The sequence below is a fragment of the Salmo salar genome, chromosome 01 (assembly GCF_965601325.2).
Source record: "Salmo salar chromosome 01, fSalSal1, whole genome shotgun sequence".
Lineage (NCBI taxonomy): Eukaryota > Metazoa > Chordata > Actinopteri > Salmoniformes > Salmonidae > Salmo > Salmo salar.
In genome coordinates, this window is record NC_138291.1 from 159,641,081 (window position 1) to 159,659,561 (window position 18,481).

Consider the following 18,481-nt stretch of genomic DNA (forward strand, 5'->3'; position numbering starts at 1 on the left):
TAAAAAACATCCTAAAGATTGATGTTATACATCATTTGACATGTTTCTACGAACGTAAATAGAACTTTGACTTTTCTTCGTGACACTTTGCGCACGCTTCCTGCATTTGTAGTAGTGGACTAAACGCGAACAAAAATGAGGTATTTGGACAAATTATGGACTTTATTGAAAAAAAAAATGAAAAAAAAAAAACATTTGTGGAACTGGGATTCCTGGGAGTGCATTCTGATGAAGATCAAAGGTAAGTGAATATTTATAATGTAAGTTTTGTCATTTCTGTTGACTCAAATGGCGGGTATCTGTATGGCTTGTTTTGATATCTGATTGCAGAATTTGCCTTCACCGTAAAGCTTTTTTGAAATCTGACACAGCGGTTGCATTAAGGAGAAGTGCATCTATAATTCTTTGAATAACTTGAATATTTTATCAACGTTTATGATGATTATTTCTGTAAATTGATGTGCTCATTCACCGGAAGTTTTGGGAGGCAAAACATTTCTGAACATAACACGCCAATGTAAAAATGGGGTTTCTGGATATAAATATGAACTTTAGAGCAAAATATACATGTATTGTGTAACGAAGTCCTATGAGTTCCATCTGATGAAGATCAAAGGTTAGTGATTAATTTTAGCTGCATTTCTGGTTTTTGTGACGCCTCTCCTTGCTTGGAAAATGGCTGTGTGGTTTTTCTTGTCTCGGCGCTGTCCTAACATAATCTAATGTTATGCTTTCGCCGTAAAGCCTTTTTGAAATTTGACAATGTGGTTGGATTAACGAGAAGTGCATCTTTAAAATGGGATATAGTTGTATGTTTGAGAAATTTGAATTATGAGATTGTTGTTTTGAATTTTCCGCCCTGCTATTTCACTGGCTGTTGAATAGTGTGTTAGCGTCCCACATACCCCAGAGGTTAACAAAGTGAACCATTTTCACTGTAGTGTCCAAAACATCTTTCAAGCTGTCAGGCATTCCCTTGGCAGCAAGAGCTTCTCGGTGGATGCTGCAGTGTACCCAAGTGGCGTCAGGAGCAACTGTTTGCATGCACATTACCACTCTACTATGTCTCCCTGTCATAGCTTTTGCTCCATCAGTACAGATAACACATCTTGACCACCAAAGTTCATTTGATATCACAAAGCTGTCCAGTACTTAAAAAATATCCTGTCCTGTTGTCCTGGTTTCCAGAAGAGGATTTCTTTCTTACTTGACCCCCCATAAACGTAACGGACATATACCAGGAGCTGTGCCAGGCACGCCACGTCAGCTGTAACGCATAGAATTCACTGGCTTGTATGCAAAGCAGTAATTGTTTCAAAACATCTCCTGCCATGTCACTAATGCGTTGTGAAACAGTGTTGTTTGATGAAGAAATTGCCTGTATAGTTTTTCGGGCCTTTTCCCCCCAGCATTGTCCCAGCCATATCCACGGCAGCAGGAAGAATTAAGTCCACAATAGTTTGGGGCTTGCCTGTCCTAGCCACTTGCTTTTAGACATGTCTTACTACTCAAAAGTCGTCCTAATTCTCACTCAAATTGGCATGTTTAGTTTCTAAATGTCTGCGCAAGAGTTAAGGTTTCATCGAGTTGTGAGATAGTACTTTTGCACATATAACACACTGTGGCTGAGTAAAAGGCACTACTCCCAATATAGGTGAACCCCAAATCAATGTATTTCTCATCATATTTGCACCTCTTCGATGGTCCAACGTCCCTGTCTGTTATTCGGTGCTTTCCTGGGTAATGGGGCAGTAGCTCTTTGGCTGCATCAGATTTACAACTGTCAGTGTCCATGCTAGCTGGGCTAGCAACAAATGTAGAATTACTGATGCTAGCATTGGATGTGCTCGTGGAAGCAGAACAACTTGTGTCGTTGACAGGTGCACTACTACCAGTAGAGCTGGTATGTCTCTCTATGGATACGGGCCTTACTTTTTTTAACCATTTATCCATGTTCGGAGAAAAAGGAATGAGCAGCAGCTACGATTGGCTACATAATTTTAACTCGTCTGACCGCTTGCATGATGACGAGTTTCTCACACGACTGGCCTACCTGGGTGATTCTTTTTTCCTCGCCTGAATGATCTGAATCTAGGATTACAGGGACTCTGCAACTATATTCAATGTGCGGGACAAAATTGAGGCCATGATTAAAAAGTTGGAGCTCTCCGGACCGTTAGTGGAATTCCCGCGAGAGAGTAACGGTTAATGTGATTTGATGTTAATTATTTGACATTGTGTTTTTTCGCTGAACACTAGATGGTTCAATTTTATTTTTGGCAGTGAAACGAGGCTACTCAGGCGAGAAAACCTCACCCAAATGTATAGCCCCGTTGGAAAATCAAAAAAAACAGTTTGAAAATGTGAGTCACATTTTTATTTGGGTACCCCCGACGGCATTGCACGTACCCCAGTTTGGGAATAGCCGGTGTAGACAAAGCAGAGCTCTCCAGTAGGTGTACCAAAACATTTACAGACCATTTTCTCAAAAGTGTTACAAGTTCAACTTTCAAAGCAGCATTACTTTCCCCCTTGTTCCTCAACTGTAGTGTATGATATCATATTCTTGTTCTGAGTCTCTACTTTAATCCAATGTAAGAAACACCATTTCAAATGTTTCCACATAGGACTGAAACAAGGTGGTTGGTCACATGATTGACTGAAGCCTTTGAGTCTTGCCCTCCTACTCGGAATTGGCCAAAATTCATGCACTTTCCTACTTTTCAAATAAAGCCAGAACTAACATAGACCTCATTTGGAAATTGTTAACTTTATTTGGGCATGCTCAGGTTAACCTTCCCACGGAAATCGCCCAAATAGGCCTAGGTATTCGGCTGTGCCAAAAATGTTGCAAAGATTCATGTTTGAAGCTGAGTTCCAGGTCTGTGTTTTACTCTGAGCTTGAAGAGGGATAAAGTGGGTAACCACTCAGACTTGGAGTAGCCTGGTCCTGGGCTTGGCACCGTGCCACCAGCACCAGCCTGAGGACAAACCCCAGATCCTCTAATGCTCCTGGGTTAGCACTGATTAAAAAGTTAACACCATAATTAAACAAGTCAGTCAAATTCTCCAAAGTGCCTAGTGTTATTACTTTGGAGAGATGGTTAAAACATCTCACAATCACTATGAACCCCTCAACCTACTGTACTGAACCCACTGGTGGAGAACGCTGGCTGGGGTCTATTGTAAATGCTGGTTGAAACCATTTCCTTGGACATCAAGGAATTCAGACTATGAACATTTCTAGGCCAAGATAACAATTTCAGCTTTGCCATTTTGTAATCTAGATATTGATAATGCAATTCCTGGTAGTTAGGCTAATTTTAGTTGTGTTTGGATGCGAAATGTACCTATATTGAGGAAAGCACATTTTAGGCTACAAACATAACCACATGGTCCCAAGAACTGTGAAGCCAGTTTGGACCACTGTGTGCCAAGGCTATTTCATACACAGTTCTAGAGTCATCCATGTCTACTAGCCATGGCACCTTGAAAGCACCTTCACTCCCTACATGAGTGGGCAATCAATCGAGGTGGAAAAATGTTCTACTTGACTCGAGAGCTCTACCAGGACCATTACTAATTTAATGGCCAAACAACCAGAGGCCACATCCGTAGAAAACTGCCTTTATAACCTAATAAATGCCCACTTAACGGACATTAATGTTATTAAATTAGAGAAAAACATGTTATACCAAATGTCTGGGACACCCCGAGGCAGAAACCAATGACATCCGGGGACAAGGAAAACAGACATCGAGAATCAAAATGAAAAGACCCAAAATCACATCAATTAACCTGCCAGTCAAGACATCTGTTACCTCATATTTTTCTACTCAGCTCTGCTAGACTCAGTTGTTGCCACAGTGAGAAGTTAGCCCTTTGAACATATGGGCCTAATCCTCACCAAAACAAACAGTCCAGACTCAGGTAGACATTATGACCAAGTACACAACGAAATTGACCTTAATACTCAAAAACAGTGTTATAAAGACAGGCTATTCATAATGGGTGGTGTCTCTCTTCGCGTTAAGTCCAACATGTAAGTCCTCTTAGGTTTAGAAATAAACATTCCATCAAAGTCAACGTGAACCTTAAATTCTTATCAGTTGCTGAGAAGTCCAAAGCGAAGACCATTGTGCCCTTTAAAGCAAGACAAGAACAGTCTAAAGTCGTGTTACACAGCACTCGTCTCAGAGTTCAAAGAACTGTGAATATAATCACACTCCACATGAGGTTATAAAAGCCATTGTGAAATGTTCCTGCAAGTCCTTGGAATCATAAACCTAAGAACTCTGATCTTTAACCAAAGTAAATAGTTTTGTACCCGAGTGGAAACTGAAGTAGGCTACACAATGCTGGAAGATATTTACAACAAAGAATGATTTTCATCATTCATGTAGATGACTCAAATTACAAAAGACTGCTCTCAGTCAGTCAAAGTAGAATGGGTAATAGTTAATTAGCCTAATCCCTTCATATTAGCCCACTCAGTTGAGCTAAACATAAAGCAGGAAACAAATAGAGTCGATGCTTTTTTCCAGAACAACCAAAAAGATGCATTGGCGCATGCAAAGTAAAGACAGCTTAAGTACATTTCATACAACAAGGAAATGTACATTATTAAAATGGTGGCCTAAACATTCTTGATTCGATAATTGATATGTAATATTGTTTTATTCCAGTTAAAATCTAACTTTTAAAAAACTTACCCAAATGTCTCACCACATGCAGAACTTCTGTTACAGCCAAATCAATGACAAGATACTTGTCAATGTGTGCGAGTGTTCATGCAACCCATCAATGTGTACAGGTGTGTAGTCTGATCCCGAGTGTGCTCGCCTGCTGGAGAGAGTGAATGTGTGAGAGTGGGAAAGTGAATGCGTCATGCCGAAGTGCACTAATCTGCCTTCTCATGACTGTCCGCCTCATGTGACCATTCTGCCTCTCATTTCCTTTGATCCAGCCAATAACACGGTTTCCCCCTCCCCAAAAATGAATGTAGCAACTGCGGATTGCCCCTTTAAGAACACATCCAAAACATGTGTGCTGGACAAAACAACCAACTGAAGAAATAATGGGATGTCCAGTCACTTATTTGTTTACTGCTCCAACAATCTTTTATCTTTTCTAAAACCGAAACGGCTGTTTACGCTATCCCTAATGCAGTGAAGAAAAATGAAGTAAACTTTGTGGGACATCTTTGAGTGAGGAACCATTACACCTTTGTCTAAAACCATCCTTTAACCAGACAAACAGTCAGTGTGGTCAATCCACATCACTTAGACTGTTAGACTGTTAAACAAAAAAAACTTCCCTGATCAAAATAATTGATCATAAACTGAATGCTGATGCATAAAACAACTAATATTGCCATTTCTTGTGCTTGGGTCCCTGTACAAGGGAATTGTTAATCAAATGTTATTGGTCACATACGCATGTTTAGCAGATGTTATTGCGGGTGTAGCGAAATGCTTGTTTCTCTAGCTCCGACAGTACAATACTATCTAACAAGTAATGTAGAACAATTTCACAACATGTACCTAATACACACAAATCTAGGTAAAGGAATAGAATTAAGAATATATAAATATATGGACGAGCAATGTCAGAGCGGCATAGACTAAGATACAGTAGAATAGTATATACACATGAGATGAGTAATGCAAGATATGTAAACATTATTAAAGTGACTAGTAGGGATGCACGATATAAAATCGTCCGACATTCGCTAAAAATGCCAACATCGGTATTGGCCCGATGTCTAGTTAAATGCTGATGTTAAAAACTGCTGTCAAAGCTGCCATGCTTACCTATATAACGTAGGTACATGACGCAATGACACCACGTAAAATGTTGCGCTACACATGCAACACAGCATTCCTAACCTAGTCCACAATGTCTGCTGTTTGGATCGAGCAGTCAACAAGTCGAGCAGTCATTTGAAAGAGTAAGAACATTTCAGCGAAACGCAAAGGCGAAATCCATTAAAGCCAAGATAATCAACCGCTCTCTGTCAGGGGTGATGTTGGCTTTTCGCCAACTGGTTGAGCACCGGTACACACTACCAAGTGCGCTATTTTTCAGATGTTGCCCTACCGGAGTTAGACAGTAATAGCTTCACGACATACATACTATGGAATGCCGTTTGGGTCTTTACGTATCAAAAAAGATACAGTAGCACTGTCAAATCCTTGACTTTGGTGATGTCATTTACAAAATAGCCTCCAACAAAATAACCTCTACTCAGCAAATTGGATGCAGTCCATCACAGTGCCATCCGTTTTGTCACCAAAGCCCCATATACTACCCACCATTGTGACCTGTATGCTCTCGTTGGCTGGTCCTCGCTACATATTCGTCGCCAAACCCACTGGCTCCAGGTCACCTGTAAGTCTTTGCTAGGTAAAGCTCCGCCTTATCTCAGCTCACTGGTCACCATAGCAACACCCACCCGTAGCACATGCTCCAGCAGGTATATTTCAGTGGTCATCCAAAGCCAACATCTCGTTTGGCCACCTTTCCTTCCAGTTCTCTGCTGCCAATGACTGGAACGAATTGCAAAAATGACTGAAGTTGGAGACTTACAGCTCCCTCACTAACTTTAAGCATCGGCTGTCAGAGCAGCTTACCGATCGCTACAGCTGTACACAGCTCATCTGTAAATGGCCCATCCAACCAACTACGTCATCGCCATATTTGTTTTTTTCCTGCTCTTTTGCACACCAGAATTTCTACTTGCACATGCTCATCTGCACATCTATCACTCCAGTGTTAATTGCTAACATGTAATTACTTCGCCACTATGGCCTATTTATTGCCTTACCTCCTTACTTCATTTGCACACACTGTATACAGATTCTCGATTGTGTTATTGACTGTACGTTTGTTTATCCCATGTGTAACTGTTGTTTTTGTCACTCTGCTTTGCTTCATCTTGGCCAGGTCGCAGTTGTAAATGAGAACTTGTTCTCAACTAGCCTACCTGGTTAAATAAAGGTGAAATGTATGCATTTTTTTGAAAGCTGTACAAAAGTCTACAAACAAGCAAACACCGGCCACGAATGATGCGTTTACAATACCGCATTGGTAATAAAGCATAATTTGTTCGACCGCAACTTCTGGGGTAGTTAGATTTAGCTTGGTACCGAGCTAGCACCAATACAACCAGCCTGAAAACAATGACAAGTAAAACTGCATTCATTTTCATTATTCTTAGCAATGATATAGGAATCCTTGTGAGTAAGTATTAACTAGGTTGCCACTTGTTGTTCACCTATTGAAATTGAACTTCAGTTCATGAAAATAAATAGCTAGCCAGCTAATTAACCCTGTTGCCCAAAGCTAATGTTATAAGCTGCCAGCTAGCTTCATCTGGCTAGTGAGGGTCGATCGCACCGGGTTGTGAAGCTAGCCACAATAAGGACTAGGCACAACAGTGGAATTTACGGTTTGCCTTCAAAATAAAAGTACGTCATTGACTAATGCAAATGAATACAAATAGCAGAATTATGCCATACATTTATTTTGAAGGCTAACCGCAAAGTCCACTATTGTGGATAATCCTTATTGTGGCTAGCTTCACATAGATGGGTCCGACCACCATTAATCAAATAAAAACTGTCTTATAAATTAGGGTTGTTTTAGATGACACCTAGCTATATAGTTAGCTAGCTAACAATAGCTACTGAAACAGATAGTCGGTTTGCTATGTTTTTGGGGAGAACATTGATTGCATCCATGAGCTAGCTAGCTTTTTTATGACCTGCACTGTAGGTGTGCGAGACAACTTTACCAGCGTCATAGCATACGTATCGATTAATCGTTGTGACATGAAATACGAGTGAGTGTAATCAATGCGTAATAACTACACAATTTTTTATGGACGTGTCAAATAACGTTATTTGACACGTTTCTTTTTGACACGGAAAGACCCAAACGGCCTTCCATAGAAATCCTGGTTGAGAATGAAACTGAAGAAATGAAAAAGCAAGTGAAAGAAATAGGTTTTGATTATGTTTTACTGTTAAATGGGGACATATGTAAATGCCAACTAAATAATTTTTTGGTCAGTGTGGTTTGTGTATCCTTTATTTAACTAGGCAAGTCAGTTAAGAACAAATTCTTATTTACAATGATGGCCTACCCCGGACGATGCTGGGCCAATTGTGCGCCACCCTATGGGACTCCCAATCATCGCCGGATGTGATAGAGCCTGGATTCGAACCAGAGATTATAGTGATGCCTCTTACACCGAGATGCAGTGCCTTAGACCGCTGCGTCCATGTGTTACCTATTTAACTGTACTAGAATGCTTAAAAAGGCCCCATAAATGTTAAATACCGGGTATTTTGGAAGGGAAAATAATGGATATCTGTATCGGCCGAAAATATCATATCGGTGCATCACTAGTGCTCCATTTATTAAAGTGGTCAGTGATTTCAAGTCTATGTATATAGGCAGCAGCCTCTAATATGATCGTGATGGCTGTTTAACAGGCTGATGGCCTTGAGACTGAAAAATAGCTTCCGTTTCTCAGTCCCAGCTTTGATGCACCTGTCCTGACCTCACCTTCTCGATGATAGCGGGGTGAACAGGCAGTGATTCAGGTGGTTGTTGGCCTTGATGATCTTTTTGGCCTTCCTGTGACATCGGGTGCTGTAGGTGTCCTGGATGGCAGGTAGTTTGCCTCCGGTGATGCACCACCCTCTGGAGAGCCTTACCGTTGTGGGCGGAGCAGTTGCTGTACCAGGCGGTGATACAGCCCGACAGGATGCTCTCAATTGTGCATCGGTAAAAGTGTGTGAGGGTTTTAGGTGCCAAGCCAAATTTCTTCAGCCTCCTGAGGTTGTTGCACCTTCACCACACTGTCTGTGTGGGTGGACCATTTCAGTGATGTGTACGCCGAGGAACTTAAAAAAAAATATTTAAAAAATTAATTACTTTCCACCTTCTCCACTGTGGTCCTGTCGATGTGGAGGTGCCCTCTGATGTTTCCTGAAGTCTAGACTTTATGGTGCCCAAACTCTGAGACAGTTAAGTCAAAGAAAACATGAACACTTGCCTTGTGGTAAGATGTGGAGACTAAAACTTGCAGCGAAGAATACATGTAATCAATGTTCCCTCTAAGCTCCCCCGGGACTGCCTCGCAGAAAAAATATCAGCCTGCGCAGAGAAGCACAAGATTGAACTTCACTCAACTTTGATGGAAAACACTAAAGTTTCTAAAACTGTTAAAATAATGTCTGAGTATAACAGAACTGATATGGCAGGCGAAAACCGAGGAAAATCCATCCGGATTTAAAAAAAAAATGTTTGTTTTTTTGGAGGTCACAGGTCATTACAATGCTAGTCTGTGGGATATACAAATAAATAGCTCCGATTGCAGTTCCTATGGCTTCCACTAGATGTCAGTCTTTATAAAGGGTTTCAGGCTTGTTTTTCGAAAAATGAACGAGTAGTTGTAGTTTTTTCCAAGGTGTCTCTAATTAGAAAAGTAGTCTTGTTGCGCACGTGATTGAGGTGCGCGCTCTTCGTTATTTATCTTCCCTATTGAACATACTATTTTCCGTCTTAAATTGTATTGTTTATTTAGATATTAGAGTACCTGAGGATTAATTAGAAACATCATTTGACTTGTTTGGACAAACTTTACTGGTAACTTTTTGGATTTGTTTGTACACATGTTGAACGAGTGGATTACTGAATCAAGCGCACCAAATAAACATACATTTTTGGGATATAAAGCACTTTATCGAACAAAACAACCATTCATTGTGTAGCTGGGACCCTTGGGATTGCAAACAGAGGACGATCTTTAAAGGTAAGTGATTTATTTTAGCGCCATTTTGATTTTGTGACGCCTGTACTGGTTTGAAAAAGTATTTTGATGTGGGGCGCTGTCCTCAGATAATCGCATGGTATGCTTTCGCCATAAAGCCTTTTTGAAATCTGATAATGCGGTTGGATTAACAAGAAGTTAAGCTTTTAAATGATGTAAGACAGGTCTCTCCAGAGATGTTCGATCGGGTTCAAGTCCGGGCTCTAGCCGGGCCACTCAAGGACATTGAGACTTGTCCTGAAGCCAGTCCTGTGTTGTCTTGGCTGTGTGCTTAGGGTCGTTGTCCTGTTGGAAGGTGAACCTTTGCCCCAGTCTGAAGTTCTGAGCGCTCTGGAGCAGGTTTTCATCAAGGATCTCTGTACTTCTCTGTTCATCTTTCCCTTAATCCTGACTGGTCTCTCAGTCCCTACCACTGAAAAAGACACCCCCACAGCATGATGCTGCCACCACGCTTCACCGTAGGGATGGTGCCAGGTTTCCTCCAGATGTGACGCTTGGCATTCAGGCCAAAGCGTTCAGTCTTGGTTTCATCAGACCAGAGAATCTGGTTTCTCATGATCTGAGAGTCATTACATGCTTTTTGGCAATCCAAGCGGGCTGTCATGTGCCTTTTACTGAGGAGTGGCTTTCGCCTGGGCGCTCTACCATAAAGGCCTGTTTGGAGGAGTGCTGGAGAGATGGTTGTCCTTCTGGAAGGTTCTCCCATCTCCAAAGAGGAACTCTGGAGCTCTGTCAGACTGACCATCGGGTTCTTGATCACCTCCCTGACCAAAGGCCCTTCTCCCCCAATTGCTCAGTTTGGCCAGGTGTCCTGCTCTAGGAAGAGTCTTGGTGGTTCAAAACTTCTTCCATTTAAGAATGATGGAGGCCACTGTTCTTGGGGACCTTCAATGCTGCAGACATTTTTTGGTACCCTTCCCCAGATCTGTGCCTCGACACAATCCTGTCTCGGAGCTCTACGGACAATTCCTTCGACCTCATTGCCTGGTTTTTGCTCTGACATGCACTGTCAACTGTGGGACCTTATACAGACAGGTGTTTGCCTTTCTAAATCATGTCCAATCAATTGAATTTACCACAGGTAGACTCCAATCAAGTTGTTGAAATCGCTCAATGGAAACAGGACACACCTGAGATCAATTGAGTCTCATAGCAAAGGGTCTGAATAAATCAAAGTGTCACATGCGCCGAATACAACAGGTGTAGACCTTACAGTGAAATGCTTACTTACAGGCTCTAACCAATAGTGCAAAAAAGGTATTAGGTGAATAATAGGTAGGTAAAGAAATAAAACAGTAAAAAGACAGGCTATATAGAGTAGCGAGGCTACATACAGACACCGGTTAGTCAGGCTGATTGAGGTAGTATGTACATGTAGATATGGTTAAAGTGACTATGCATATATGATGAACAGAGAGTAGCAGTAGCGTAAAAGAGGGGTTGGCAGGTGGTGGGTGGGACAATGCAGATAGCCCGGTTAGCCAATGTGCGGGAGCACTGGTTGGTCGGCCCAACTGAGGTAGCATGTACATGAATGTATAGTTAAAGTGACTATGCATACACAGAGAACAGCAGCAGCGTAAAAAGACAGGTTATGTAAATAAGATTTGTCTTTTATTTTTAATACATATGCAAACATGTCTAAAAATCTATTTTCGCTTTGTCATTATGGGGTAATTCTGTGTAGATTGCTGAGGATTCTTTTTATTATTCTCACCTCCAGCTTTTAAAAACATTAATTAAAAGTAGGTAAAAGGTGTCAAGGCCGACATACACCTTTTATGAAAGGTCAGCTTATAAAACTGGCTCATAACAATCCCCAACAAAGAGGACAGTGATTGAAGCAATTATGAAATGTGCAGTAAATAGCGCAGAGTACAAAAGTAAGGAACCAAAATTAACATTGAGACACAATTACCAACAAAACATTCTATGACTGCACAAACTGAAACATTGTCGTTAGATGTGATAATTCAATTATTTAGTGAAGACTACTAGTTACTCATGTGTGTACTATGGCTGGGAATTGCCAGGGAGCTCACGATACATATTGCGAATCTCACAATTTTATATGCATTGTGATTCGATGTTCCAAACACCATATGTTTGCTGCAGAGCGACAAGAGAGAGCCATGTTTTGATCAGTCACTGAAATAAAAGTGCTACCTACTTAAAAAGAAGATGGTAACAAACTAGTTTTGGTTCAGGTACAGCAAACTAATGCAAAAATAATATTGTGATATCAAAACAATAAGATGGTCAAAAATACTGCACTGTATGATATCACCATCAATGACCCCACATAATCAAGTAGACCTAAGCCTAACAGTACACCACTTACCTCATTTTGCCCAACATGTTGCATAATTGCCAGACTTCAGAAGACATTCCTAATGAATGCACAAGAGCCACTACTTGAGGCAAAGATAGTACAGTAAAGGGTAGCTAGCTAGTTGCTACACAGGCTAGATAAAATAATAAATTGACAATGTAGGCCTACATTCCACCTTTTAAAGCCTGATAGTGTGGAACAATACAGGTTGAGGTACAATAACCAAAAGGTTGCCAATTCAAATGTGATTTTATCCATTAAATTCTGATCACGCTCTCATCATTCCATCTTTGATTTAGAAGTGTTTAAGCCTTATTTAAATGTACCTGTCATTTGTGTTATCATTCCACTGCTTTGTGTACACTAAATAGCAGGAATCTCATATAGGACCATTCATGGAATAGAATGGTTGTGTGACCCAACTGGTTTCGGGAAATCTGCAAAGGCCGAGTTTCAGAAACAGATCAATGGCTTTTTGTTTGCAGGACATAAAACGTTCAGATTTCAACCAATAACCAAGATCAAAACAATCACTAAGAATCCACTTCACCTTCTAAGGAGTCAGTTAAGCCTGGCGGAGAAAATTTAAGTCATAGTCAAATATACTTGTCCCCTGCTGCCTTTATTAACTAGCCTAAGTATAAGTCTGTCCGTAAAGTAAACCTGTTGTTGAGAATGAGAAGCCTTGCCAGGCAAACAAGTTTCAGTCACATTGGAGTGATGCCAATGAGAAAGCGGGCCAACTACAGAGCTAGAGAACAGCCTGGCCCATTGGATACTGTCACTCTGTCCTCCTGATACACAGAGACAATAGGGCACTGTTTCCCCACTCAAACATTCCTCCCATCCACATATTTGAGAGTAAATGAAAATATGACAAAGCCAGTTATGAGTTACTCTGTTATTCCAGAGCAATCGAATAGAAAGTGAACTCAAAAAGATGATGGGCAGATCTTGATGAAGAGCCTCTTAGTCTCTGAAGACCATAGATGTGTGCATTGGGGCAGAGTTTCCCGTGGCTGTCAAGTGCAATTTAAAAGCAGACTTCCCACAATAAAAATCAGTGAGTACCGACTATGAGAGATAAATGTATGTAATCTATATTATTCTGGTTGTCCAGCCTTGACCTTTTTTACTGTTCTTTTGGTCTGCCATAAATAATTACCAATAGGTCATGGCACCTTTGGGCTGTAGGCACATTAAAAATGTCCACTTTTTTTCTCTGTTACAGAGGGGATAACTAATGGGTCGTGTTCAGAGATGGAATTGGTCTTGAAAAGCAACGAAAGAGGAATCCTACTGTAGTGCACTGAGCCTATAGGTGACACAGTTGGTTACATGTTTCATCATAGCTCTGAAAAGGCTGCAATTGAATTAGCCTAAAAAAATTTAAGAAAGTAGAACGTACTGTTGCATATTTGTAGCCTGAAGTTCTAGCTGTGGAATAGGGAATACACATTGAAATATTGAGTATATTTTAAGCTTGTGCGGAAGATGACAATTTAACAAGCATGACAATTTGATCTGTCTTGATAGCCTAGCTACTTGTTTCGGAATAGGTAGAGCATAATGAAAAATGTCCACGTGAAACCTAGAAGTGGAGAGATCAAGGAGTCGTTTGCAACAAAGTACTGTAGCGTTTTGTGTACTGCAACTAGCGAATACAAAATCCAAGTGTTCCTCAACCATAACTGACTTCATGAAAATCATAAATTCGATAAAATGGGATGTCAATCGCCAGGATAGATATTTGGAACATTTGGAACATTTGGTTTAAATTGTGAGATGGCTGAAGTTGCATGATACCCCCAAAAATATTTTGCTAGCTATCAAGTTAACTCCAGTACTTGATAGACTACTAGCTTGCCCCGTAGCTAGCTTGATACAGAGGTCAAACACAAGCGAGAAAATGATAGAGAGGATAGCCCGGGCATGCACGCGCTTACCTCACAACATATAGTGAACTCGGTTCCAGCGTGATTTTCTTTGGCCTAATAACTCACAACCGAATGATTAACTATTAGCTTTCAAATGAACGTCCAGATTCCCGTTTACTCTACTGGCAAAACGCCGACAGCACACGTCACACTTAAATACAATAACCACAGCAAGATGACTTTTGACAAGGCAGGAAAATGTAGACGTAGCACGCATGTTTTCGTATGGTAGCCAATCAGACGACCGTTCAGGGCAGGCATTTCCGCCGTCACAATGTCGTCACTAGTTACCACAGCCACAAAGTCCTAAACTCCGCCTATTTCTACAATTTATCTTCTTAAAATATGATTTTAAACCTAACCTTATTAACATTGCTAACCTTAAATTAAGACCAAAAAGTGATATTTTGTTTTCACGATTTTCTGGCTGTGGTAACTAGTGCAAACCCCGCCACATGGCAGCCCGAACGATGACGCGATGTCGTACGATGTCGACATGTTATAAACCTACATAACATCGTATAACATCTGTGTATTTGACATTTCATGTTACCATCAAAAAACAACTAAATGTACGTTTTCATTCACAGATATTCTCAATGTGTTTATTTTCGTGGTGAACTCTTACCTGTAGCTACATAACATGTTAATGATCTAAAGCATACTGTAAATTAAAAATCAATGTTGGGGCTCCCAGTCTAAGGCACTGCGTCTAAGTACTAGAGGCGTCACTACAGACCCTGGTTCGATTCCAGGCTGTATCACAACCGGCCATGATTGGGAGTCCCATAGGACAGAGCACAATTGGCCCAGCGTCTTCCGGGTTAGGGTTTGGCTGGGTAGGCCGTCATTGTAAATAAGAAATTGTTCTTAACAGATTTGCCTAGTTAAATAAAGGGTAAATAAAAAAATGATCAAATTGAGAATAATTTGAAGTACTCAAGCTATTGTTTGAGGAAACAAGCATTCTTTACCTAAATCAGTTCTGAGATTACATGTACATATTGGGATGTTGTAGTGACCTCTTGAGGATAAAATTAGTACTTTATGAAGTACTTTATTGAGCACATAAAGCATGTAAACTCAGCAGGGGCAGCAATATCAAGATTGTCAATGTATGATGTCTTATCCAGAAGTCCCAGACATGGCTGCAGTTGTTCTGCTTTCTTTGGTCTGTTCCAGTGTTCCTGTATCAGGCTGCTGGACAAGTCTGGTCTGGTGGAACCAGCCTTATTGCTGCATTTACCATTCTATTTCAGTGAACAGAGCAATCAGGCTGGGATAGGATAAAGTAATCCTTCTAACCCCCCCTTAAAAGATTTAGATGCACTATTGTAAAGTGGTTGTTCCACTGGATATTATAGGTGAATGCACCAATTTGTAAGTCGCTCTGGATAAGAGCGTCTGCTAAATGACTAAAATGTAAATGTAAAATGTTCCAACAGTCTAGCTGAATAACACAAGGCACTTGTGTAGAATTTAGGAAATAAATTAGGAAAACAGGATATGGTGACTTCAGTCACTCAAGAATAAACTACGAGAACACTATTAGTTTAATAAAGTCACAATATTTGTGAACAGAGGAACATCCACTATACAGGATAATATATTCATAGAGATGAAGATTCAAATTGGGACAGCAGTAAAACATTCAAACAAAACAGCAATCTTTTTTTTCCAGGCCTAACAGTCCATTAAGTGAAATAAGCACTGTATTTTGGTCTCCACAAATAAAACAAGAACAATATGTCCATATTAATAAAAATTGCATAGCAAGACACACACACACACACACACACACACATATTAACCTTTACATAAAAACCTTGATACTACAAGCAATGAAGATGGGAAACAGAGACACCGGATAGGACCAAAAGAACCTCTGCCTGCTTTGACTAATCAACAGAGTGAATATGCTTTATTTTTGACTGGACAAATGTATACCTATTTGAATCATATACACATCTGTTGATTATATTTATAGAGAAAATAAACTTGTGGGTATAACATTAAAGTTGTGAGCAGGCAAGCAAAGAGGTTTGTACCATGCATGGGTGTAGTAGATGTGTCAATGAAGCATGTGTCAACTGATGGCAGTGCAATCAGAGTGTCTCAGTGTTTCCTTAGTTTAATAAGGGGTTGTGATGAGGGGGTTTAACCAGCAAAACGGTAATTGACATGGATCTCTGGCTTGATGTCACACACCATCTTAAGCAGGTTGCCCAGCACCCCTTCCCGGTTCTGCTGGTAGCTGGTCTGGATGCTACCCATCTTGCCCACGGTCTCTTTGTCCACCTCTACAGCAGAGTTACCATGGGATCCAAGAGCCTAATGGAGAAATGGAAGACCGATTTAGGCCACCTTACAAGACAAACCACTTGAAACATACAGTAAGTATTAAATAAGTTATTATATGTTAAGGTCTTATCAATTTAGCTACCAACTACAGTGCCTTATGATTAGGAAAACATGACTCATGTTTCCCATTTGCAAATTAAAACTTTCCCCCAGTGTCTCACCGCAGCCTCCTTGGTCTTAAAATCCTTCTCCCTCTGCATACGGTACTGCTCAATCTCGGCCTGGGCTTCCTCCTTGGCCTGCTTCAGCCGACGGTTCTTACCTGATCAAACCGAAGGGAAAAAAAATCTGCACTTAGGCCTAGTAAGTGAAATAAACAATGATTAAATTCATCGTTCAATCAAGTTCCCAACTACGCAGTTTGTTGTGTGCTTCTTGACAAAATAGGAAGTGAAATCCTATTGTTTGATAGGGAAATGAGACTTAGTGAAAGAATTGTGAGGAAAGAAGCAAGTAGCCTACAATCAAGGCATAGATTTTAAGTCTGGGCCTAGTCTGGGGCTAAAAACCATGTTCAGTGGAGAATATCCATTTAAAGTGTTTAGTCCAGAGGTAGGCCTAATCGGGGTCTGGGAAACCAACCGTTGGAGTAGACTGAAGGGTAACGGATACATTTAGATTTGTCAATTTTCCCTTTAAAACAGAGGCAACTTTTTTTTAAACAAGCTCCGACAGGGAAACAAAATCGTTTTGAATGGTCAACCAACTCGGAATTCCAAGTAAGGAACTCGGGCCTCTTTCTAAAGCTTCGACTTTGCGACCTGAAGATTACTGACGAGTTCACGGTTGTCTTAAACGCCATTAAATCTATACAGGAAGTCTGTCCGAACCTAATTGCGCAGCTGTAAGCAAGCGGGTCGGATCTGCTGGCTAGGTAGCTAGTCATCTTTGATTGAAGGCTTGCCATCTTCACACTTTGCAGTTAGGAATAAATATATATGTTGGCTGTCAAATCTGGGGTTTATTACAGTAGTTGTTTATAATTAAAATTTTACTTATGCCATTAACTAGCTACCTTCCAGAAAAAAAGTTAAACTAAGCTAGCTAACGTTAACTAATCAAGGTATCTACGCCGTTCAATGACAGCAGATTTTAACTTACGTTTGCGGGCTTCTGCTACTTTTTCTGCAGCTCGTTTTTCAGCTTGCAAAAGCTGCTGGATACCCTGGGACTGGCTAGCCATTGTTTAGTTCGGAGAGAAACAGACGGACAAGAATGTGGTTCCTCCAGCTGCTGTTCTGTGTTTGCAGCGAAGGTTGGTGAATTTACTGCAGTCAGCTGACAGCGCGTCACAGACAGAAGGGGTAACCCTGACACGTCCAGTCGCGTGTAGTGTGAGAGGGTGAAACTGGGCCAACATTCTGCAAATTTTCTCATCGATGAAACTGATCAATACATTATTATTTTCCCAAAACTATGTCACGAACAGCGTATACGTTTTAGACTTGACGCTTTGCCAAAGTTACGATGTTTAGACGGCGTGGAAGGTTGAATTGAGTTTGTGCACACGCGCACTTCAGAGGAGGCGTCCCCTAACTGAAATATACTATTTTAGGTTAGAAGTATCTTTGATATCGTTGTCAGGCTCAAACCACATGATTGGGTAATTATTGGAGTGCGGTCGGTTTGCGTCGGTGCCGTATTACAGCTGTTGCTAGCTAATTTGTCCTGGGATATAAACATTGAGTTGTTATTTTACCTGAAATGCACAATGTATTCTACTCCAACAGTTAATCCACACATAAAACGGCCAACCGAATAGTTTCTAGTCATCTCTCCTCCTTCCAAGCTTTTTCATCTTTGCCACGACAACTGCCAAAACATTTCGTCTTTCAATCGCCCACGTGGGTATAACCAATGAGGATGGCACGTGGGTACCTGCTTCTATAAACCAATGAGGAGATGGGAGAGGCAGGACTTGCAGCACGATCTGCGTCAGAAATAGAAAGGAGTTCTATTTTAGCACTTGGCATCGCAGACGCTCGTTTGGTGCGAGAGCAGTGTGGGTGC

General features: G+C 40.9%; 2 protein-coding genes across 3 annotated transcripts in view; both read right to left on the bottom strand.

Annotated features, from left to right (window-relative positions):
• The window catches only part of copt1 (High affinity copper uptake protein 1), a 27,623-nt gene extending 13,318 nt beyond the window's left edge, over positions 1 to 14,305 (bottom strand). The window contains exons 1-2 of one of the 2 annotated variants that reach the window (XM_014136650.3): positions 14,120 to 14,305; positions 4,713 to 4,842 (exon numbers count right to left, since the gene is read on the bottom strand). The gene's annotated coding sequence lies outside the window, so the exon portion shown is untranslated. 2 annotated transcript variants of the gene reach the window in all.
• A 1,340-nt stretch (positions 14,306 to 15,645) lies between these two features.
• Positions 15,646 to 17,799, bottom strand: LOC106567829 (V-type proton ATPase subunit G 1). Its single transcript, XM_014137601.3, has 3 exons — positions 17,573 to 17,799; positions 16,633 to 16,733; positions 15,646 to 16,441 (listed from the first exon to the last, which is right to left on the bottom strand). The coding sequence occupies exons 1-3, from the start codon at positions 17,652 to 17,654 to the stop codon at positions 16,268 to 16,270; spliced, it is 357 nt and encodes a 118-aa protein (XP_013993076.1). The 5' UTR covers positions 17,655 to 17,799; the 3' UTR covers positions 15,646 to 16,267.
• Positions 17,800 to 18,481: the final 682 nt, after the last annotated feature.

What these genes read in the sequence shown, in the direction of transcription:
- LOC106567829 (XM_014137601.3), bottom strand. Translation starts at nt 17,654, where the DNA reads ATGGCTAGCCAGTCCCAGGGTATCCAGCAGCTTTTGCAAGCTGAAAAA. An exon ending in AGTAGCAGAAGCCCGCAAAC is followed by an intron (nt 16,734 to 17,572) that starts GTAAGTTAAAAT and finishes CGGTTTGATCAG; the next exon opens with GTAAGAACCGTCGGCTGAAG. An exon ending in TTAAGACCAAGGAGGCTGCG is followed by an intron (nt 16,442 to 16,632) that starts GTGAGACACTGG and finishes TTTCTCCATTAG; the next exon opens with GCTCTTGGATCCCATGGTAA.